This window comes from Chaetodon auriga, chromosome 16 (assembly GCF_051107435.1).
Source record: "Chaetodon auriga isolate fChaAug3 chromosome 16, fChaAug3.hap1, whole genome shotgun sequence".
Taxonomy (NCBI): Eukaryota; Metazoa; Chordata; class Actinopteri; order Chaetodontiformes; family Chaetodontidae; genus Chaetodon; species Chaetodon auriga.
The window spans coordinates 679,251-703,599 of NC_135089.1; the positions used below are offsets into that span (position 1 = coordinate 679,251).

The window sequence follows — 24,349 nt, forward strand, 5'->3', positions numbered from 1 at the left end:
GTTATTTTGCTATTGTTTTGACTGAAAGCTCAGATGAAACTTTATGATAAATCATCAGTGACTGGAGCTGAATGAGGTTATTGTTCTTCTTTCACAAGTTACATAAGAGCCATTTACTGTGTGTGTGTGTGTGTGTGTGTGTGTGTGTGAAAGACATACACATCACTGAGGTACTTCTACTTTACTTCAGAATTTCTATTTCATGATACTTTATACTGAAACGCCACCACATTACTCTGACACATGTAATTACTAAGATTTTTTCTGATTAGGGTTTTAGATTAAAACATGTAATACACTTAGAAATAAAATATTTAGTTTCAGGTTAAACCAGCTGAACCTTTTGGTTTGGGACCTCTTAACAAACAGAAAAATCAAAGAATCAAACATCCAGAAGCTGAAAACAGGTTTGTGCGGACCCCTCGGTGGGGCCCGACCCCGAGGTCGACGCTTCAGTACGAACAAACTATGGAAGTCACAGAATCAGAGATCAGACACAGGACACATTTTACTGCACACACAGTACTTTTACTGCATGAAACTGAGAATACCTTTTCTTAAGCAGGATTTTGAGTGCAGGCTTTCTTTGTAATGGAGTATTTTTATATTGTTGTATTGGTACTTCTACTTCAGCAAAGAATATTTGAATACTTCTTCCATCACTGCTGCAGGGAAACATCAGAATGAATTTAGGTCACAAATCACACAGGAGGATTTTCAGTTCTATTGGAAAAGTAGTAGTGGTAGTCGTCATAGTAGTGGCAGTAGTAGTAAAGACAAAAGACTAAACCGAAGATCTTTGAAAACGAGCATAAACATTTTGACCTTCTGACATATAAACGATCAACTAATCAGACTCATAATGAAAATGATTGTTACTTTCATTTTTATATTTGACAGAAGATTTCAATCTTTATCAGTGGAGAAAATTATCAATAAAGCTGTTGCCTCTGAACAGAGTCAAGAAAGGCCTGCTTAAAGCTAAAGTTTAGCTTCTTTAGGTGCTAAAGAAATGATTTCAGTCCACCAGTAACTCTTAAATCTTTATATTATTTTTGATAACTGCTGTCATTTTTCACAGAGCATAAAGAGCACCTGTCAGTGTGAGCTGTGGTACGGTGCCGTGTGGCCTCAAAGTCTCGTTTTTCTGGTATTTTGGAGTAAAACGCGACTCTCAGTCTGTCCTCACACACTTTGGGGATGACTGATGTTATTTTCTCAAAGCCAAAATGGCTGACTGCAAGGGCGCGAGCGTGCGCGGCGCGCGCGGGGCAAGACATGTGGGCGGGAAAATGCCGCTGCGCCTCTACTCGGGTCTTTCCGGCAGCTTCCGAAGGGGCTGACACGCAAGGTGCGCCGAGGCGGAGAGAGCAGCAGCAGCAGCCGGAGGACCGAGCAGAGCAGCTCCCGGAACAGCCGAGCGACCCGGGGACCATTTTCAGACAGTTTTCCGTCGGGGAGACAGGGCAGGGGGGTGGGCTGGGGGCGCGGGCACAGAAGAATGAGAAAGCCCTCTTATCGGAGGGGGCGAAAACATGAACGGGGCCGTGTACATTTCGTTTTTCCAGGGCCAGCTGGAGTCCGTGCTGGAACAAGTCGTTCAGCTCGCCGTCCAGGAAATAAGCAAGACGGTGGGATCCAGCCTGAACACGCTGCTGCTGGAGACGGCCGTGAAGGAGCAAGAAAACCGCCGGCTCAGGCTCCAGCTGCAGTCGCGGGAGAGCCGGGGGCGAGCCAACAGCAGCCCCGCGGACAGCGGAGGCTCTCCGGCGGCCGGTAAGAACAAGGCTGGCAAGGCGGCGGGGGACGAGAGGGCGGACGGCGGCAGAACAAAGCCCGAGCAGAGGCAGCAGCAGCAGCCTCACGCCCCCGGAGGGCAGGGCACCGAGCCCGGCGTTCCCACCGACACACGCCGCCTGGAGCAGAGAGGACGAGTCGTGGGTAGGCACCCGTTACACAACACACTCATTTTCACGCACAGGCACGCAAACAAGCAGTTGTCCAGGGCACTCCTCCCTGCCAGCACGCTGACGCTGGAATTGCGTAACTCTGCAGGCTGTTTTAAGGGTTTATGAGTAAACTGAGCTGCAGACAAAGTGAGGCCTGCAGGTGATAAAACCGACATTCACGGGCTCTCCCGACCTGATCTGCGGCACTACGAGCTTCAGTGCGCAGACACGGCGGAGAAAAGCTGGCGTCAGAGCCTGAAATGGGTCACACAACTTTTTAATTGGGGTTTAATTGGAGCAGGATGGAGGTGATGCAGAGTATAATGAGTATTATGGAAAATCAGGACTGACAGGCCTCCTGCTCCATGAAAGCCACATCTGGCTGTCATGTCAGATCTCCTGTGTTCGCTGTGAAGCGCTTTGACAGAACAGGTTCATGAGGAAAAGCGGCTGGTTGAGCAACACGGCTGCAAAACAAAGAGGCTGCCAAGGTGAAAGAATAAGGTGGCCTCAGCTCCAGACGCCTGTCGATCATTGAGTAAGATTTACAGCCTGTGCATCCCCTTCCCAGGACTGGAGGGTGGTGGTGGGACCAGGACAAAGAAGCAGCATAGTGTTGGAGACGGGCCTGGTGGTCAGCAGGACTGTAGACCCACATGGTGGCGGACCCCGACCAGGTTTAATCGGTGTTTCACTGGAGGAGAAAAGAGTTGAGGCACGACAAAGGGAGGAAGAAAGATGTAGCTCAGCCGATGAATATTCGCATATTCAGCCTTTCAGCGATTTTACAGGCGTCAAGTCAGATTTATCACCGGGAGAAGCACTTGAATGCATCACCCGTAAAACCTCAAAAAGCCAAAAAGTGGCTTCAGGCTAACTGTAGTTCAGCATCAGAGGTTTGGAACGTGTTGACTGAAGGGGGATGATGAGACACCAGTGAAGTCACAGCTGGAAGCTGTTTGATGGGACAGATTCAGTTTGGACACAAAACCAAATTCAGCGTAAAACTGAAGAAGTTATCGTTGAAATCAGGAACGATATGTGCAGCTGGTCAATGCTAACCTTTCGCTCAGTGCTAAGCTTTGGGTCAATGCTAAGCTTTGGGTCAATGCTAACCTTTTACTCAATGCTAACCTTTTGCTCAATGCTAGCCTTTGGGTCCATGCTAACCTTTAGGTCAATGCTAACCTTTTGCTGAATGCTAACCTTTTGCTCAGTGCTAACCTTTGGGTCCATGCTAACCTTTTGCTCAGTGCTAACCTTTAGGTCAATGCTAACCTTTTGCTGAATGCTAACCTTTTGCTCAATGCTAACCTTTGGGTCAGTGCTAATCTTTCGCTCGGTGCAAACCTTTGGGTCAATGCTAACCTTTTGCTCAATGCTAACCTTTAGGTCAATGCTAACCTTTTGCTCGATGCTAACCTTTGGGTCATTGCTAACCTTTTGCTCGATGCTAACCTTTGGGTCAATGCTAACCTTTTGCTCAATGCTAACCTTTTGCTCAATGCTAGCCTTTGGGTCAATGCTAACCTTTTGCTCAATGCTAACCTTTGGGTCAATGCTAACCTGTCACTCAGTGCTAACCTTTAGGTCAATGCTAACCTTTTGCTCAATGCTAAGCTTTCCTCCGCGCTGAGGACGCCTTTTGGTCGCCACCAAAGAACAGCCGAGGTGTGACGTTGAGCCTTGAATGAAACCTGCGTTTTAGTATCGATGGCAAACTGCGTCTTATTTGATGTTTTGATACTCAGAAATATGGAAGTGTTTTTCTGCGAAGCTCGCGATGAAGAATAAGGCGCTCAGTCATGTGATGCTTTTATGGGAGTTAATGGTACAAACCGAAAATCATCAACAGCTCAGATTTAAACGAGCAGACCCGACTCGCGACCTGAACCCCGGCACGCTGTTCAGATGATCGAGCTGATTTTCAGGTGGAAAGACGTCCAGGTGTCCACTCAGGTGTCACGTCCTGACTCTTCATCAGTTTAGAACAAATTCAGTGACATGTTCAGCTTTAATACTGCAGGATTCACAGCAGTATTATCCAAAAACTTCAAATGATACCCAGTACTAGTAGCTAAAAGTAGTTCATGTAGAAAAGACAGAACAAATAACAGGGAGGAGAAGTTAATGGAAGTAAGACGGAGAATTAAACACGATAACGATCAAAATGAGAGAAGAAGAAGGAAATTAGAATAAAGGAAGGAGAAGAAACCGCTGAGTGAGAGGAATCAGGTCAGAGAACGCAGAAATCAGCTAAAATCCAGCCGAAGAGCAGCAGGTCGAGGTAAAGCTCCGAGTTTGAGGCCTGAACAGGAAGTCAGAGCTCGTTAAAGCTCGTTAAGGTTTTAATTTAAACCACTGAAGATGTGTGTCACGCCGTCGGCAGAGTATGTATAACCTTTAAAAAGGCCGTGAAATGTTGAAGGTGCTGAGCGGCGAGTGCTCGCCTCCGTGAATCAATGCGGCCTCGTCCCCCGCTCAGGACACGGACCGCCATAAACATTCAACATGGCCGCCGTGTGTGGTCCTGGAAGGCCAGAGAGCGTCTCTCTTTAGCTGTGTCCCAATTCAGGGGCTGCATCCTTCGGAGGATGGATTTGAAGGCCGATTACGTCATAACGCTGCGCGAAGGCTGTCCCAATTCGTCCAAATTCGAAGGATCCTCCAAATGCAGCCAACAAATGCGTCCTCCTTTTCCCTGTATTTGGAGGATGCGTCGCTACTATCCTTCACGGCCTCCCATATCCCAAGATGCTTTGCGCACTGATTTTTTTTTTTTTTTTTAATAATGGCGACCTGTTGATATGAGGAGCTCAGTTAACAGTTAGCCTTATTAAAACTCTTCACTTACAAATGTTACAAGCTCGCATGTCAACTAATATCTTATTTTGGGTGAATACTCGATTGTGATTGGCTGCAGGGTCTCCGTTAAAAAGAGTTGTAGGACAACTATAAAAAAGTTCCGGTCAAATAGCCTGATTGTTCTAAATTTTTGCGCTGGCTCAAACGCTAGTTGGTAACCGTGGCAACAGAAACTCGAACATACGTTATTTCACAGTTTATTTATCACAACGGCAAGACAGTAGACAACATGAGTGACTTTATAGTTTCCTTTAACCACATTTAATGATCAGAGTGAATGGTGGATAATATTTCTTGCAATAAAAATGATTTAGGAAACTATCTGTGGACTTTGAGTCTTTGAAACTAAATTTGGCATCATCCTCTGGACACACACAAGCGGTAAGAGGTGCACTTGACCTCTGAAACGATACTTTGTATCACGTAACATAACGTTAAGCAATCATGTCACTTCCCTCCTCTGATTAGGTCTAATATAACAGCTGCGCCGACCGAGCTGCAGGTTCTGTGGCCAGAGCCGGTTACCTTGGCAACGCGTCACAACGAGCGATATGAAATAGTCCACTCAGCGGCCTCTTGTGAAAAACTTACGATGTTAACGGTAAAAAAACAACATTAACGTATTAATAATTGATTTCATATTTATTTCTTTCGTAAGTGACCATGGTATAAGCGGGATAACGCCCTTCGAGGTGTCCATTTTCAGAAATGAATGGACGATGCGGAGGCGTGAACCATCCAACGCGAAGCTGTGAAGATATTCACATCAGGTGAATTTGTAAGTTGTATAATAGGCTACATTTCGCGCCTCTTACAAGCGATAGGAGCTGTACGGGCGCATCTCTGCACCCCGTACGTGTGTTTTTCCCGGGTTAGGAGGGAAGAAGTTATGACGTCGTGACGCAATCAGGACATGCTCCGAAGGCTAGACCGTCTCATTTAGCGATAGTTGATGCGGCCGACGGAGGATCCTCCGCAGGACCCAGCCTCCAGAGACCGCGTAGGCTGGGTCCTCCGAAGGATGCAGCCCCTGAATTGGGACACACCTTTTGTGTCCACTGATGAATCCAGACGTCCTCTGCTTGGTCCTCTGACCCTCTGCTTCGACGGACAGGCAGCATGCGTGAGAAGAGCCGTTAATGAGTTATTGATTATCAGAACAGAACCAAAACCGAAAGATGTTAAATTCACAGCAAACCAGACAGATCTTCACTGATCAGTGACTCTTAAATCGATGATCAGAATTGATGATTGACTGATCGTTACCGCTCTGCATGTAAACATTCATTTAAATTGAGTTTTGAATGAATAAGAACAGTCACAGTCTGTGTCCAGTTTATTAGGTACGGCTGTCTCAAACGGAGGCAGTGAGTCTCCTGCATGAAGGCTCAGAGGTGTTTCTGTTATTTAGTCCACCCTCAGTGATACAGCAGGGTGGACACAATAATAGAAACATCTGTCAGCAGAGCTCCGATCAGTCTCATCACAAACTGAACATAAAACCGTCGTGAAGCTCGCTGTCCCTAATAAAGTGGACACTGAGCTACATGGAACGGCTACGACTGATTTTCAGTCAAACGTCCTGAACGTTGGAGCAGCTCTGTGTATCTGTGGCCGAGGCAGCGATCAGTTCTCCTCGTTTCAGCTGACAGCCTTCATGTCTGTCTCTGAGAGGACAGTGCACACCAGTCCACATCCAGAGGACACCAGTGAAGAGACAAAGACAATGAGACAGGGAAGACGCAGAGCTCACAGAACAGCACACTGACCAGTTGTTTTGGTTATTAAATATCACAAAATGGTGTCGAATACGGAAAAGATAGACAGGAAGCAGTCAATGATTGATCAGCCATTAGAATCGTTCGAGTCTGATCGAGCCTGCAGACGTTTGTTAGAAAGCAGCAGTGTGAGCAGAAGAGGGACTGTGTGTGTGTGTGTGTGTGTGTGTGTGTGTGTGTGCGTGTGCGTGTGTGTGTGTGCGCGTGTGTGTGTGTGCGCGTGTGTGTGCGTGCGTGTGTGTGTGCGTGTGTGTGTGTGCGCGCGTGTGTGTGCGTGCGTGCGTGTGTGCGTGCGTGCGTGTGTGCGTGCGTGTGTGTGTGCGTGCGTGCGTGTGTGTGCGCGTGTGTGTGTGTGAAGGTGTGTGAAGGTGGGGGTGTAGTCAGAGCAAACCTGACGTGGCGACACTAATCCATCAGGACAGAACTGATTTCCTCCCTCAGAAACGATGTCAGACGCTGCTGTGTGTTTGTTTGGGTGTTTCATGACTGCAGACACACACACACACACACACACACACACACACACACACATCCACAGAGCTACAGCATACAAACGTCCACATGCAGAGACATGTGAGAAAGAAGGATGCAGCTGCTGCCGCCGCCGCATTCTCACGCATGCATGCACACATTTGCGCACTCGAACGCAAACACACAGCTGACACGCAAAGCTTCCTCGCTGCCCCTCCCCCTCCCAAAAACCAGGCCACCGACACAACAACGCCGCCATCACGGCCAGAGAGGCTCTCTGATGGTGACATCACAGCCCTGACGGCCAATCGCAACCCGACCTGAGCTGGATTTTACTCCACAAATAAAAACCATCAGACCCTGAAACCAGACAGAAACGGGACGAGATGAGACGAGGCAGCGTGTTGACGTCAGAGAAGGGTCAGACTTAAAGAGAGAAAATAAAGAAAATAAAGACGCTGGATCAGAATAAACCTGATAAAACCGTCAGAGACCACGACAGGTCTGAGTCTGTGGTCCCTGAAGGGCTGAGAGTCCGCGGACCTGCAGCTGTCTGATCTGTGGACCATAAAACCTGAACGCTGACTCTCCTGGTTCAGTTTGGACTCTGGGGACAGGAAGCAGACCTGAACCCAGACCAGCTGAGCAGCAGACCAGGAGGAACCAGCTGAAGTGTTTTAGAATCAGTTCTTTGACTCACAGGAAGCAAAGATCTGAGAACTGGACTGAAGTGGTCTCTCCTGGTCTTAGGCCCTGTGAACACCTTGCATAAACATTTGTCTCGAGTGATCCGATCACAAGTGGACGTACAGACTCGAGTAGACCCGAGACACACTGAGGACACATTGAGATCTGATTCAGACCACGTCTGGAAGTGGTCTAGACCACATATATGCAGTTCTGTTGTTCCAGTGTAAAACACTGAGGTGTGCGTGGTCTTCATCCAGACCTCAGTCCAGCGTGGTGTTCGTCCAGACCTCAGTCCAGCGTGGTGTTCGTCCAGACCTCAGTCCAGCGTGGTGTTCGTCCAGACCTCAGTCCAGCGTGGTGTTCGTCCAGACCTCAGTCCAGCGTGGTGTTCGTCCAGTCCGAGCTGGATGCGGCACTGAGATGTTGAGTCTTGGACTGTGGACGAGGTGGCTCGTGTTGTAATCTGTTCTCACGTGGTCCACCTGCATGCTGGGGAGATTTGTTGCTAGCTCTGTCTTTGTCCACAGCTCTGTCCAGCTAATAGTGACACAACTGTCTGGGCTGTGGTCTCTGGCTGTCCTTTGTCCTCCCATATCCCACACGGGTTTTTTATTAGAGAGGACTCCTTCACTACATGCTGATGTATTTCCTGGCATCCCTCCGGTTTCTGAGTAGTCTTCATGGTGCTAATGGTGGTCCAGTTTGCTTTCAGGTGTTCCAGTCTTCTGTAGAGGTTTGTGGACGTCGTCCATCAGCTGTTTAGAACTGGTCCCACTATGTGTCCAGTGATTTCTGATTTACCGCTGAGAATCTTGCTGTCCATCCCAGATAAAGACTGATAAGAGAGCGTTGAACCAGCAGCAGAGCGTCCGTTAAAAAGCAGCACAATGAGCTAATGAGGCCGTGTCCTCGACAGGCTCGGGTCAAAGGTCGCTGTGCTTTGAGGGGAGTCTGTTCATGGAAAACGAGGCTGTGCTCTGACTGATGTCTGCTCGCTGTGGACAGGAACAAAGGACGCGAGGAGGACGAGGAGAAAAAGAAAAGTTCACTTGTTTTGTTAGTTTAAGTTATTAAATGAACCCCCGCAGAGCCCCCCCCCCCCCCCCCCCCCCCCCCCCCCCGGTCATGTGGACATATGGACATGTGGACATGTGGTCTTGTGGACCAGGACTCTGACCCTGAGTCATCACGATAGGATGAGTCCTGCACCCTCAGACCAGGGGTCCAAATGTCCCACCATCGTCTCAGTCGTTTTTCAGGCATCGTTCTCACAGTTTTCTGTTTCTTAATGACGTTAAATTAAATGAATTATCTCCAACTTTTCGACCGTTTGTCACACAACACAACAAGCAAACTGAAGACGTCCCCGTGTCCTCTGAGAAAAGCTCCTCTTCAGAAACGACCAGTGAGTCCAGAGAATGATCGATAATGGACACAGTGCGTGCTGGACTTCAGCTCGTCTCTAAACTTCGACGACATGTTTCCATCAGTGACCGTTAAGCTCGTCATGAGGCTCGTTAAGGGGGACGTCCCGTCCGTCCTCTGATCTGCTCTCAGATCACAGAGCCAATAGAAACACAGCGAGAGGTTTGTTCTGTCTCAGCTCAGATATGAAGGAACTTAAAGACGAGCAGAGAGATGAGTTTCACCAATGAGACTGAAGCTGCTGCGGTCATTTAAAGCCACGCTGCAAACGACAAAGAAACCCAAGAAAAGTCCAGATTATTTGTTTTTACTGCGAAATAAAAGTCTTTTTAATGGACGCAACAAGCATCCATCCAAATACTTCCACACAGGAAACGAGAAGCAGCTGTAGCCTCCACCAAAATACACCCCAGAACATGTGTAACACATATTCAGAACAAAATAAAATCAAGTAGAACAAAAATTCATGAAAGAAGAAAGAAATGGAAAATCAATGATGTCGACAAGGAAGATGTGTGATAGTGGAGCACAGACTGTGTTTGCAGTACTTCTGATGTCTGTCTCCAGTGGAGAAACAGGAAGTGTCACATTAACGTGTCGCCTCATTTCCCGACTGCGTAAACCAGGAGCAGCTGTGGGCCAATGAGGCGTCTGAACAGGTAAACCCTGCTGACAGTTTTAAACTACCGCAGTGAACGCCCGGGCTCTTCACAATAAAGGCCTCCCGCTGTCTCCACAGTGCTTTTATTGTGAAGGACGTGCAGCTTGATCAGCAGTAGCTTCGTGCTGTATGTCACCGTTGTATGTGAGTGTGATGTGGAGGGACAGGACGAAGCCCGGCAGGTGAAAGAATGAAGACTGCAACTCACTGTTACCTGTCCGACAAAAAGTGAACGCACATGAACACATGAACACATGAACGCATGAACACAATGAGCTCGGAGCAGAGCTGCAGACTGAAGGACAGTGACGCTGTGAACAGGTGTCTGATGTCTGCACTGGATCCAGTAATTAGACTGTGGCATCTCTCAGGGTACCTGATGACTCACAGACCTGTGATTACCATGACAGCAGGTGTGTCAGTCCTCAGCTGGAAGTCTGTCATTCGTGAAGCACCTGAAACACGTCAGCTGTCAGAGTCCACACGGACGACTTCCTGCACTGAGCCGGCATCAGTCTGAGAGTCCTCCATGGCTGCACTGGATTTTGTTTGAAATGTAAACCCACCAGTGTCCCTTCAGGACCCTTCAGGACGCATCACAGACACCAAGACAACAAGACAGGATGACAAAAAAGACAACATGACAACAACACAACAAGACAACATGACAACAAGACAGGACGACAAAAAAGACAACATGACAACAACACAACAAGACAACATGACAACAAGACAGGACGACAAAAAAGACAACATGACAACAACACAACAACACAAGACAACATGACAACAACACAACAAGACAACATGACAACAAGACAAGACAGGATGACAAAAAAGACAACAACACAACAAGACAACATGACAACAACACAACAAGACAGGATGACAAAAAAGACAACATGACAACAACACAACAAGACAACATGACAACAACACAACAAGACAGGATGACAAAAAAGACAACATGACAACATGACAACAAGACAACAAGACAGGACGACAAAAAAGACAACATGACAACAACACAACAAGACAGGATGACAAAAAAGACAACATGACAACAACACAACAACACAACAAGACAACAAGACAGGATGACAAAAAAGACAACATGACAACAAGACAACAAGACAACAACACAACAAGACAGGATGACAAAGAAGACAACAAGACAACAACACAACAAGACAGGATGACAAAGAAGACAACATGACAACAACGCAACAAGACAACATGACAACAAGACAGGACGACAAAAAAGACAACAACACAACAACACAACATGACAACAAGACAACAACACAACAAGACAGGATGACAAAAAAGACAACATGACAACAACACAACATGACAACAACACAACAAGACAGGATGACAAAAAAGACAACATGACAACAACACAACAAGACAGGATGACAAAGAAGACAACAAGACAACAAGACAACGAGACAACATGGTGTCTGCTGCAACTTGTGAATGAACCTGCTGGGGATTAATGGTCTCATCAGGTCTGAATGTGGACGTTAGCGTCACCATCTGCACAATCTGCGCACACACACACACACACACACTGATAAGTCTTTTTTTCTGACCCAGCAGGTCGTTTGTTTGTTTCTTTGTTCATTTGTGTGAGTGAATCAGATTAATGGTTTCTGTCATATCTTTTTTTTTTTTTTTAGCAGAAAGTGGGTCATCCTGTGGGGCTGTTGGTCACATGACACACGGGTCGTGTTTTATTGGATGGCACAGGTGGAGTGTTTTTACTCGTGGTTGAATTTCTTGAACGTGACTGGAGCGTGTTTAAAGAGATAAAAAAGAAAAGCTCTCATGTGAATATATCAGTCATTGTTTGGTGTCTTTTCTCAGATGTTTGTCTCATGTTTGGTTTGGACATCAGCAGGTGTGTCAGCTGATTGGTAACGAGTCACAGGAAGGAAAATGACAGGTTCCTGCGCTGTTGTTAAGTGTTCAGAGCAGCATTTTTTACAGCGTTCCTACAGCATCGCTCGTCCAGAAGCGTCCTCGCACTGAGACACGATGATGCTTTTTTTAATCCTCCCACTCTTTTTATTTTAATCCCCCCGGCAGCCAGAAAACCACATAAATCCTCAGCTTCTATATGCGGTGAACTTATCAGCTGTCAGCGGGCTGAAGTCAGCAAGCCGCCATCACTGACACCTCCGACCAGAAGCATGACCTCCTGCAGAACCGTTGCATGTTGAAAATCCGTCCGCTGAAGTAAAGAATGTGGACGGACTGCTGACAGTCTGACTCGGCGGAGCGATGGACAGGACAGCACGAGTTCTACGGCTGAGGGAACGTAGTGCCAAAGAAAAGTCTGACGGAAAGTAAAGCCGTTAGCGTTAGCTTAGCTTCTGTGCTCATTCTGCTGCTGCTCCTCTGTCCTGACCGCCGTCCACTGTGCTGTACTGTGCTGTACTGCATGAGTACCTCATACAACTACTCCCTTAGTATCAGCCTCAGATATTCAGTATTGATCAGGCTCAGATGTCTGAGAACTGTGATTGGCTGCCAGGTGTCCGTCAGGACTCTTCACCTCCTCGTCATGCGTTGAAGAGGAGCTCCACTCTGAATCATTGGTGGTCTGAGCTGCTCACATGATCACATCAGATCTGGTTGGGATCTTTTTGTACAGCAGCTGCATCCTGATGCAGAACTGTGGCTGGGATTAACGACTGAAAATTTCACTGAAAAAAAGAATCTTTGGGAATCTTACAGTCAGATTCAGGTTCTGTTTTCTGTTTTCAATTTAAAAACTTTATTAGGAATCACGGTGCAGACGGTCAGTGAGAGTAATGAGTGCTGGTTAAATGTTGTCAACAGAAGCTGTTATCGATTCAGCCATCTTTGCTATGCTAACGTTAGCTCGTCTGTGTGAGGGAGCACAAAGTCTTCACAAGATGCTTCGTTGTTGTAAAGATGAGTGAGTGAAGAAGAGGCAGTGAACGCAACACGTGCTAACAGATGAGAGCTGAGTGGAATCAGCCTCAGAACACTTGAAACACTGGAACCCCCACAGACCAGACCAGACCAGGGTCCTGGTCTGTTCAGGAGGCCACCGCCTGTTTTACTGTGGAGGTAAACGATGATGATGATGACGACAGTGACGATGATGATGATGATGACGATGATGATCACAGTGGCGTCTCTCTCCCCCTGCAGAGCAGCTGAAGTCGGTCATGGAGCAGGTTCTGGACTTTGCTGTGCGCGAGCTGACGAAGATCGTGGAGGCTTCGTTCGACGACCTGCTGCTGGAGATCACAAAGATGGAGCGTGAGCAGCAGGTCCTGGAGGAGAGGCTGGACAAGGGCTCCGACAGAGGGAGGGGAGGAGGAGGTGCAGGAGGTGCCGCCGGGGGCAGGAGGAGGGGGTCCGAGAACGACTCGGTCTCCCCCAGCGGCTCCGAGGACGCCCGGGAGGAGCTCGCCGACGTCACCGTGTCCAAGGAGACGGCGAAGAGAGATGGTGAGTGACGAGCAGGAGACAAGTTGGTTTAACTCATCACCTGCTGGCAGGATGTACAGGTGTGTGCCGTGACATCACTGCTGGGTGTGGTTACAGGTGAGGGGTGGAGGAAGTATTCAGTGGGAGTACCTGATCAGGTGTGTGGCTGGTCACACTCAGGTCTGCTGCAGCTCAGAGCTGTTTGATTGTAGAGCAGCACCTGGTGGACAGAGTGGAAATTGCAGCTGAATGGATTCAGGTCCATGTTGAGCTGTCACTGCCTCTTCCTCCTTCTCCTCCTCTTCCTCCTCCTTCTCCTCCGCCTCTTCCTCCTCCTCTTCCTCCTCCTCCTCCTTTTCCTCCTTCTCCTCCTCTTCCTCCACCTCCTCCTCTTCCTCCTTCTCCTCCTCTTCCTCCACCTCCTCCTCTTCCTCCTCCTCCTTCTCCTCCTCTTCCTCCACCTCCTCCTCTTCCTCCACCTCCTCCTCCTCCTCCTCCTCCTCCTCCTCCTCCTCTTGCTCTGTCCATCAGATTGTTGTGTTCACTTGTCTCTCAAATGTCCAAAATGATGAAGTGATTGATTCTGTTTTCTCCCTTCTCTTCATCCTCTCCTCCACTCTGCTCCATCTTACCTTTCCTTTCATCCTTCCTCTCCCCTCCCTCCTCTCACCTCGTCTTTCACCCTCCCTCAGCAGACCCAGCGCACCCCCCCGTCCTCTCGGTCTCTCAGGACTGGGTTCCCATCCTGGATAAGGTCTTTGGTCAGAGGTGGTGCAGTGAGATCAAAGAGCTTGAGGGAGGAGGTGGGCGGAGTCAAGAAGGGGCCCAGCAGGTGCAGCCCGCCTCCGCCCCCTCCCTGAGCCTGGAGCCCTCCCCCTCCTCCCCCCAGCAGGACCCCCGCTGGACTCCCCTGGAGGACATGGAGGTGTTTTCTCCTGAGGTCGAAGCTGCAGACGGTCAGAGGAGCGCTGGAGGAGGAATGGCCACGAGGAGACCCTCGCCTGGACCCCCCCTCAGCCCCACAGGTGACCCACAGGCCTTCAAACACCTGAGAGAGCCGAAGATACAAACATTAAGAACAAGAGAACGCACCAATATTATAAATAAAGATAGATTTAAAAAAGTGACAAAAAACAGACGAGAGAGCGGAAGACGTGAAAATATAAGAAAACGATCCAGAAAAAATGTGTGTGTGTGTGTGTGTGTGTGTGTGAGTGTGTGTGTGTGTGTGTGTGTGTGTGAGTGTGTGTGTGAGTGTGTGTGTGTGAGTGTGTGTGTGTGAGAGAGTGAGTGTGTGTGTGTGTGTGTGAGTGTGTGTGTGTGTGTGAGTGTGTGTGTGTGTGTGTGAGAGAGTGAGTGAGTGAGTGTGTGTGTGTGTGTGTGTGTGTGTGTGTGTGTGTGTGTGTGAGTGAGTGAGTGAGTGAGTGAGTGAGTGAGTGAGTGAGTGTGTGTGTGTGTGTGTGTGAGAGAGTGAGTGAGTGAGTGAGTGTGTGAGTGTGTGTGTGAGAGAGTGAGTGAGTGAGTGAGTGTGTGTGTGTGTGTGTGTGAGAGAGTGAGTGAGTGAGAGAGTGAGTGAGTGAGTGTGTGTGTGTGTGAGAGAGTGAGTGAGTGAGTGAGTGAGTGTGTGTGTGTGTGTGTGAGAGAGTGAGTGAGTGAGTGTGTGTGTGTGTGTGAGTGTGTGTGTGAGAGAGTGAGTGAGTGAGTGAGTGAGTGTGTGTGTGTGTGTGTGTGAGAGAGAGTGAGTGAGTGAGTGAGTGAGTGAGTGAGTGAGTGAGTGTGTGTGTGTGTGTGTGTGTGTGTGTGTGTGTGTGCTGGACTCTTCGCTGCCCTCTGATGGACACAGCTGGACCTGCAGCTGTTTGTCACTGATCTTGATCCAGATGTTGAAGGCGACGCATGAAGAATTTGATGAATCAGTTAATCAAAATAAAGCCTTCATCATCGTCATCATACCATCAATGAAACGACTGATGTTTTTTAAATAAAGTGACATTTGAAGAACTCTTCCAGACAAATTCCAGATGTTCATTTTCTCATGCAGTTTGTAAAACGTTCAGCAATAAAGTTTGTGTTTGAATCTGTTTGAGGAAAGAACCAAAAGATTTACCATCAGAATTATTTCAGTATGTTTACTCGTCATACTCGAAGTACATTCTGCTGACAGTACTCACATACCTTTACCTCTGTGAGGTTTTCAATGCAGGACTTGTACTTGGAGTATTTCCACACTGTGTGTTAGTACTTGTACTGCAGTACAGTCTGTGAGTGACTGCGGTCTTTCTGTCTTCAGGATCGTCAGGTCGTCGCTCCTCTGCCTCGATGCTTCATCGTCTCTTGACTCTCCCGTCGCAGCTGCTGGAGGACGATGACGAGAACGCCGCCGCCGCCGCCAACGCCAACGCCAATGAAACGCTGGCTGCGCTGGCGACCGACGGTGGCAACGACCGCCGAGACGGCCGGATCTCCCCGTCGCCCCTGGCAACCAGGGAGGAGGAGGAAGATGAGGAGGAAGAAGATGAGGAGGGGGAGGACAAAGGGAGGAAGGTGAGGGGGAACACTCTGAACGTCGTAAATCCAGAAATCAAAAGTGAAAAATGAAACATTTCACAGGAAACGAATAAAAAAAGACAAATAAACTCAAACGTGATGTTCAAAGAAGAGCTCTTAAAGGCACAGTACGTCATTTCGGCCACGAGGGCTCAAAACAATGAAGTCGCATGGCATCATGGGAGTTGTTGTCTTCATGGTTGAACATCTGATGCGACTCATAACTGTTCATGGACCAAGTAACGTATAAAGTTTTGTCCACGTCACGTTTAATCTCGCTCTGACGTCTCACCTGGCGTTTCCTCTGTGGCCACTGACAGGCGGCCGAATCAAACGCACCTTTACCACAAACAGATGACGCATTTCTCCGGGTTTGAGCGTCACTGGAAACGTTTAGGAACACGGAGCTAAATCTGTAACCGTCGACCGTAGACGCAGACATTACAAAAGAAGTACAAATACTTCTTGTCCAGTCCGTCTCAGAGGAGTTACTGCACTTTTTACTTCACTACTTTTATCTGTAGCTGTAGTTACTTTGCACATTCAGATTCATCAGATCAAACATGTTACTGATCCCTGAGGCTCAGCAGAGTGTGACGTGATGAAGATGAGCTCCAGCTGAGGTGAACACATGAATGCATCAGTACTGCGTTCATAGAGTAGTTGTGCATAACGAGTGCGTTTGTCTGCAGTTCTTTGGGTTTGTGTTGACTTCTTCGTGCTCTGCGCGCTGACGCTCGGCAGCTCTCAGCTCTGTTTCCTGTTTCCTGTCTGCAGAAGAAGAGGCGGCGGGTTTGGTCCGAGTGCGAGGAGTGCGGTCGGAGGTTCAGCCGGATGTCCCTCCTGAAGGCTCACCGTCAGACTCACGCCGCCGAAAACATGGCCGCCGACGCGTCCTCCCCCTCGTCTCCGCCCGGCGGCACCGCCTCAGCGCTGCACTGTTCGGAGTGCGGGAAGAGGTTCTCCTCAGCGACCCGCCTCCACAGCCACATCCGGACCCAGCACTGAACCGGGTCCTGAACCCGACTGGACCGATCACCAACAGAATCCGACAAAAGCTGAACAAAAACCAGAGAGCAGAACCAGAGGAGGATCCGCCACAGACCCGAAGACCAGATCAGAACCAGAGACCAGGATCTGAGTCCCCTGATGTTCCCTGAAAGTGGATGTGCTGAAAACATATTTGTTGACCTTCAACAGACGAAGACCTGAAGATCTGAAGACGCCAAACGAGAGCAGCGGGGTGGTAGACTGATGCTTTTATTCTGAAATAGAACAGGAAGTTGACCCCAGGCCTTCTGTCAGTGCAGCACGTTCTGTTAGAGCTGCAAACAGGCGTCTCATAATTGTGACATATTGAATCACATTTGTTGTAATTTGCTTCGTGAATATTTGATGTTTATTTTTTATTGATTATTGAAACTAATCAGATGACGGAAAGAAGAAAATCTGAGTCGCAGCTCAAAAGCTTCAGAATCAAAGCTGAGCAGAAAACTGAAGCATCGGTCTACCGCTCGTCATCAGGACCAATCACAGCGTCTCTGAGGGTCACATGGTCCACCACCACCACCCGGGACCAGGTGGAGTTGGGTCTGATCGCCGGTTCTGTTTTGGTCCAGTTAACGAATCGGAAACAAAGTTAAAGGTCCTGAACACGTGTTTCCTCCAGCGGTGGCGGGGTCCGACACCCACGCTTTCGTTCAAACATGAGGACAGTTGGCGGTTTTAAAGTGTTAAACTGTGAGAAAGTAATAATTACTCATGATTTTCCCCAAACGGAAAAGTATGACGACGCTCATTTAGTGAAGAATGTTTAACGTTAACGATAAATCCTTCAAATTTAAAGGTTTTCAGGGGCTTTGATGTCACTTTAAGCACCTACAGATGTTGATAAGGGACTCGAAAAGGATTGAATTGTACAAAATATCCAACCGTGGAACAGGAAGCAAAAACTTCAGAGGAAATGAAATCGACGAATCAGATCAGGGGAAAGAGCTGAGCGCCTGAAGAGGGCGCCTCAGAGCCGACAACCACGACAGGATAAAAACTGCTTCCTCCTCCTGCTGTACATCCTCCTCTTCTTCTTCTACTCCTGTAAAGTGTGTCAAAGCCTCGTCGTCGACAGGAAGCGAGCTCCAGCTGCTGCAGGTGAGTTTCTCTCCCGGCAGGTGAATTTCTTTGCAATAAGCTCGTCGCCTCAGCAGTCAGACGGTCGGAGCGCCGCTTCCTGTTCCCGCCCCCCCGCCCGCTGGTGATGATTGTGCTTTTGGTTCCGTGGATGTGTTCAGCGTGGACGGTCACTCGCACACTGAAGAAGTGACCTTTGATTTTTCTACCTGTTGGTTTTTGAAGTGCTCTTTATTGTTTTTCTCAGCAAAGTTTTCCTCTCTTTTTTTAAAGTTTCTGATCGTCGTCAGGTGCGTTTTTGTCGTCATGTTTGAGATTTTGAGACGATCTTTGAGGATTCTCGTGTCGCTTTTAGAAAAACAAAAGGAAGACGGAACTTCATCAGTGGCAACGATGGATTTGACTCACTGAATGTGAATCTCAGCAGTTTTTATCCGTTTTATGTTTGTTGTACAGTTTTTACTTTTCAGACAGAACTGATGATGAAGAAACGAAAGAAAGACAAAGGTTTTAAATCTGTGAGTGTTTACTCCCCTTCCTGCTTTCCTTACACCCTTCCTTCCATCCTATCTTACATCCTTTCCTCCTTCCTTCCTTCCTTCATCGCTCCCTCGTTTTTTGGTCCTGTTGCTTCACTAACCTCATGTCGACACACAGATACCTCCTGACAAACAAAGGAGACCACATGCGTTTTCTGCTGGCAGCGATTGTTGAAAGGTATGGAAGCCCATTAGTGCCAGGAACAGAAAAAGACACTGAAGGAATGACAAAAATAAAACCCCTCGCTGCAAGTCCAAAAATTATGTGACACTAAGTCAAAATTTAGGTTTCTCCTGAAGATAAAGCTTTTTATCTTACGTCAAAGCTGCTCAGCATCTCATATTTATCAGGATTTGGACCAAGAGATGACAAGATAAGAAGAGCTTGAAATCTTTTTAACTTCTGGGGGGTTTTTTTTTGGAATCGTGAAACATGAGGTCAAAGTTTGACTTATCGTCAGTAATTTTATTTTTATCATTCCCAACTTTGCATGTGGCAGAAATGAGCTTCCATATATCTGCCTGATATAAATGAGATTTAATGGACAAAATAATGAGAAATGTCTTTGAAGCTGATGTCTTTCTCCCTAAAACATAAATGACACAAAGCAGAATCAGAGAAAAGCAGCAGAACAGAAATAACGACTGATCACATAAACGATCTGAACCGTTAAAACTCTGAAGGTGAATTCGATGCAGCAGCGTTCAGAGCAGGTTCAGATCTAGACTGGTCCAGAAGTCTGGACACAGACCACGTGGAAGACTACCTGAACCTGACCTGGAAAAATATATGTGTTTTTTAAAGAGAGCGGGTACAAAAGGACAAAGTGTCACCTGGATTTCGGGGCTTCAGGACCAAATCGATACTCTGCTGAAGCCTTTTATCGAGTTTAATAGAAATGATATGTGAACGGATTAAACGCGAGCTCAGCCCGACAGGAAGTCCTGTTTACGTCCCTCACCTTTCATTTTCATGTTTTATTTTTCACCCAAATCCCAAAGGTGACTTGCTGTCTATGGAAGCCTGTTCATGCCAAAATGAATTGCTTTTAAAATCCTGACTGATAAACAAACAAATTCTCACATTCAGGTCGTCAATTCAAAACATAGTTTTTCAACAAATATGTTTTTTTTTGCAGTCAGGTGAAACGTGAAGCTCGGTTCTTTTATTACATTTTACTCTACGTGACCTCGTTATCTGTCAAAATACGTTAAAGGGACCTCAGAGATCGAATTCAACGCGACGTCGCCTCATTCGTCAGTTTGAGATAAGAATCAAATTGTGAAATTGAAGCGATCTGGACTGAAAACGAGTTTAATCTGAGAGAAGAGTTCAGGAAAAATGTCCAACCATCGTAGAGACTCATCGAACTGACGTCGTGTTTCAGCTCCAGTCGAACCAACAGCCGAATCATTCCGCCCTGTTCATCTGTTTGTGCTAGCTTTGGTACAGCCGGGGGGGGACTCAGGGAGGGGTGGATGGGTGGATGGATGGATGAGGGATCGATCAGCTGTCTCCATCGTTTTTACGCTTTGTAAATGTGCAAACTGAACCTTTTTCTAGCGACGGTTCAATTCTGTTTTTACTCATTTGAACAAAAAAAATCAAGCAATATGAAGCCAAAACTCTGCCGAGCGGCCGGAGTTTGTTGTGTTGTGTGGAGGAGAATCTGCTGACTGCAGCTGGTGAACGTTCGTTAGCAAAAAATAAGATGGCGTGTGACGAAATCAGACCGCCATCGAAAAATATCACAATGAGAAACGTGAGGCGGTTACATGTTCTCGGGTCTGTCGGGTCAAATTCTTAAATTTGATAACAGGATAATGATGATTAATAATTTACTGTTTCCTGTCGTTGCCTCTGAACGCTGCTTAAATAACTAAAGCTTGTTGTCTGCATTAGGAACATCTGAATTACCCAACCGCTTTTCTGCAAACGCCCAGCGTGTCATCTGATTGGCTGAGCTCTCGGCCTCCACGCGTCCACACAGGGCTGCTGCTCGGTCTGTGAAGCCTTCGGTTTCCTGTTTCTCTCCATAAATGTGGCCTGAAATGTGATCAGAGCTTCATTCAAGACCCCAAGACCAGATCAAGACGATCCCGTTCAACAAATAATACAACAGATTACGCTTTGATTTATTTAGCCAGATTTTCCAGCAGTCGGTGTCTTTGTGGCACCTGGTTCTGGGTCGTACCTGTTCTGGGTCACACCTGGTTCTGGGTCACACCTGGTTCTGAAACCAAAGGCTCACATAGTTTCTGTCGGCTGATTTTCAGAATAAAAAGAGAGAAATGTGTGTTTCGTGTGCTTTGGTGGACTCGTCCTCGTCGTGTCTTTTAGGATGAAGAACTGATCACGTTGATGCAGAAACACAGAAGAGGCTTCGCAGACGGACTCGCGGCGTTGTGCATCATTTTGACTTTTCCTGTTTCCACACAAACCTCATTACCTCAGTCGATGTATAGCGCTGATGTTTGACTACGATAATGTGTATTTTTTAGGTATTTTTTGTTCTGTTTCATCTTGGATGCGTCTCAGCTTTTTAAAACACAGCCTGATGCTGTCAGGTACAAACCACAAAACTGCAAACGCACAAGCTTCTCAGGTTTGAAGTTGGAGGCTCGTTTCATACATCCAAAATATCGCCGTTCAGGATTTCGTACAGGAACTGGTGTTAAGAGCTGAAAAAAAAAAACAAAAACTGATGACACTGTTTGAAATGTAAAAAAATACGAAACCAACCAAAAACAAAAAATTACAAGATATTTAGTCATAAACCCACAATTTTATCTTACAGTCGAATATTTTTGGCTTGGCATCATAATTTTTACTTGTCATGAGTATTTTTATTTGGTCAGTTCAAACAACTCGTCGTATTTTTTGGTTTCTTGGTGTCCCTGGGCTTCCGTATTTAACAGGTGGCTGATATTTCTGATTATTTAGTACAACAGTAATTGTTTGTCGTTTCTTGTTTTGGTGTTTTACTGTTTTAAGTCTTGTTATTCGTTACACAATGATAAAGTAACAAACATTTAAAGTGCATTTAGTTTGATTGACACGATCAGGATCAAAATAATAATAATAATAATAAATAATGCTAAAGTGTTTGTGAGGCGCCTTTAAATGAAGTTAAGAAGCGCTTTAAAGGGAAAAGAGTGAAACGGTCTGTGCTGTCAGATCAAGCAAGGATAGAACGAAAAGAGATGAAAACATGAAATTACAGGGAAACAACGGTAAAACCACAAAGTGTGAAAGAACTAAAAGGGATAATCAGCCATTTCCAGATGTTCCGCTGCTGTCTGATGCTTCACCGCATCATTTTCTTTGTTTTGTTTTTTAACCAAAAACGCACAAAAATTAGTTTTCACTTTAAAGACTGCAGTTATGTGATTTTTACAGGACGGCAGCTGCGACACTGCACTGTGTACAGATTAGAAAATACTTAGAGCTACTGCCAGAGGAAAACCTCGCATCTCCAGACGTGAACTTCTGTTGCTGGCTGATGTGAAGCTGCACTGAACCACGTGGTGACGAGGTTTTCTTCTGACAGCAGCAGCATCATGTGACCTGTTGACCAATCAGTGCTCCTCCTGTCCATGTTTACAAAGCCATAGAAGAGAGAAATGTCTCTGGGTGAAAATGCAAAACGGGAACACTTTGAAGTACGAAGACAAACGTGTTCTGGAAACCAAAAAGCAGCCGTGAATAAAAAATGAGTATTTATTACACAAGAAACTGATAACCTCCGTGTACGGGAGGGTACAGGATGGATTTTTGATCTCGTCTCGTCTTTGTTTTCTTGTAATTAGTCTCGTGTAATTACCAGAAGATCTAAAGATCACAAAGACCTTGTGATGTTGATATGAGAAGAACTTTGAGACATTCAGACGTGTCTGACAACTACAGGAAATCGTCGAGGCAAACTCATAACATCGAGGTCTTTAAACTGGAATTCAGAGATCTTCTGAGTCATAATTATGATACAGAAATGATAACTGAGACTCGGAGTATCAGCTTTCATTTCTGACAGAGTAAATCGTAGCTGGTGTACTTATGAGAACCTAAAGCTAAAATCATCATGAGACCCTCATTAATCTTGAAATTGGTTGCTCTTATAACTGACCTGTCGTCTTGTGATAAACACAGAGAAGACGTCTTCTCACAGAGTCTCAGAGTTGGCTGAAAACGTCTTTTTGTGAAAACTCCGCAGGCTGCGTTCTTGTGTTCGAAGCTCATGAAGCGATTCTTCATTTCCCGCTGATGCATTTCTCTCCAGCCGTAGTTTTTACAGGAGTAGGTTTCGTGAAATCGCTCCGTAGTTTTAACGTGTCGTGCATCAAGTTATTTTAAGCACTGAGACGCATTCAGACGACATTCGTGTGTTCATTTCACACTCCTGTGATTGTGATCGTGTTTGTTGGCAGTTTTCTGAAAAGTGGTTGTGTTGTTCCGGCGTGGAGGGAAGATGATGGTGTTCAGTTCAGCCTCGTCATTCAAAGTGCAGGCTGCGAAGGCGTGAACGGGGCGAAGGAAGGGAATCGAGTCTGCAGTAAAAGCTAAAAAGTTTAGGAGACGAGTTTCACCGGGAGCCCAGAGGGACCTCCACCTTTAAAACAAAGAGTCCTACAGGGCTCCTGAAAGAAACCCTTCAGGGTCAGTGTGTAGAAGTTTATAAAACTTCATGAGGGGTTCCTCAGGGAACCATCCGAGGTCCTCTTACTATTTGATGCAATGTGGGAATGAGGGGATGAAAGGGATGTTTTAGTGCTTTTCGGTTTTATTTTTAATATAAATTGTTTTACTTTCAGCAGACTGTATGTGTGTAATGACTGATGTTCAAATCCCAGAGGGTTTTTTACTTTTATCCTAAATATCTGTTTCTACTCCCTGTTCGAGCTCCGTGAACGGACTTGCTCTTGTTTTCAAAGAAAAGTGTTTGAATTTGATGCAATACTTTTGATAAAATGTGCCCTTTTTGTAATTCAGCAGTCTAATTAAACCAAATGTAAAGGAGTTTCCTATTTGATAATACAGCTGAAGAAGTGCTGGAGTTGAGTGATGGACAGTCGGGACCGTTCAGATTTCAGTCAATGTGAAAATTAACTCAAAATTGATGTGACCATTGACCATTTGTGACCAGTGTCAGTTCTGAGTGAATTTTTGCCAACTTTTTACATCTTAAACCGATGAAGTGAATATTCACTGTTGTGTTTGGCTGTTTCACTTTGTGGCCCGTGTTGATCACAGCAGCACCGTCTGAATGTCATTTACGCCAAGTTACAACTGTCTGCCATGATGCTAGGGCGATGAAGACGATGGTGATGGTGTTTTTTTATTTGTATTACCTGTTTTAGACTATGAGACCGGGTACTTTATAGTGTTACAATTCAAACAAAACCAATAAATGTTCACAACTACCAGCTGGGCCTGACGAGTCTTCTTTACTCTCTGCTGATGGAACCAACGTCATCATGTCGGGAAAGTTTCAAAGGATCCACAGAACCTCCCCAAACCACTTCCCCGGTGTCCATCTCTACGATCATAGCAGACTGGACTCGAGCATGCACGCTGGTCATTTTTAAAAACTGAGCTTTTTCCAGGAGTTTTGGCCTTTCATCGTCACAGCTGCAGTTTTTGGTCGCTGAAACCTTTTTGAAGATCCTTCCAGAGTGAAGACCTTTTGGACTCATGCAGACAGCATGTGGGACGTTGTCTCCGTTGTTGACGTGAGGGGACTGTTTGCAGTGGTGGGCGTAGCTATGACAGTGCTAGTGCTAACGATGCTAACAGGACTTTGTATGTTTGTACATAAACATGCAGTTACTTGC

At 46.6% G+C, this 24,349-nt stretch overlaps 1 protein-coding gene across 2 annotated transcripts; it reads left to right on the forward strand.

The window, feature by feature from the left end:
- Positions 1 to 1,349: 1,349 nt before the first annotated feature.
- Positions 1,350 to 23,941, forward strand: LOC143334555 (uncharacterized). 2 transcript variants are annotated; one of them, XM_076753386.1, is made up of 5 exons: positions 1,350 to 1,941; positions 13,026 to 13,328; positions 14,000 to 14,332; positions 15,598 to 15,851; positions 16,632 to 23,941. In XM_076753386.1, exons 1-5 carry the CDS (start codon positions 1,536 to 1,538, stop codon positions 16,860 to 16,862), a joined length of 1,527 nt encoding a protein of 508 aa, XP_076609501.1. In that variant the 5' UTR covers positions 1,350 to 1,535; the 3' UTR covers positions 16,863 to 23,941. The 2 variants fall into 2 exon arrangements, with proteins under 2 accessions (XP_076609501.1, XP_076609503.1); XM_076753388.1 differs by having other exon boundaries at positions 1,392 to 1,941; positions 14,003 to 14,332.
- The last annotated feature ends 408 nt before the right edge of the window (positions 23,942 to 24,349 follow it).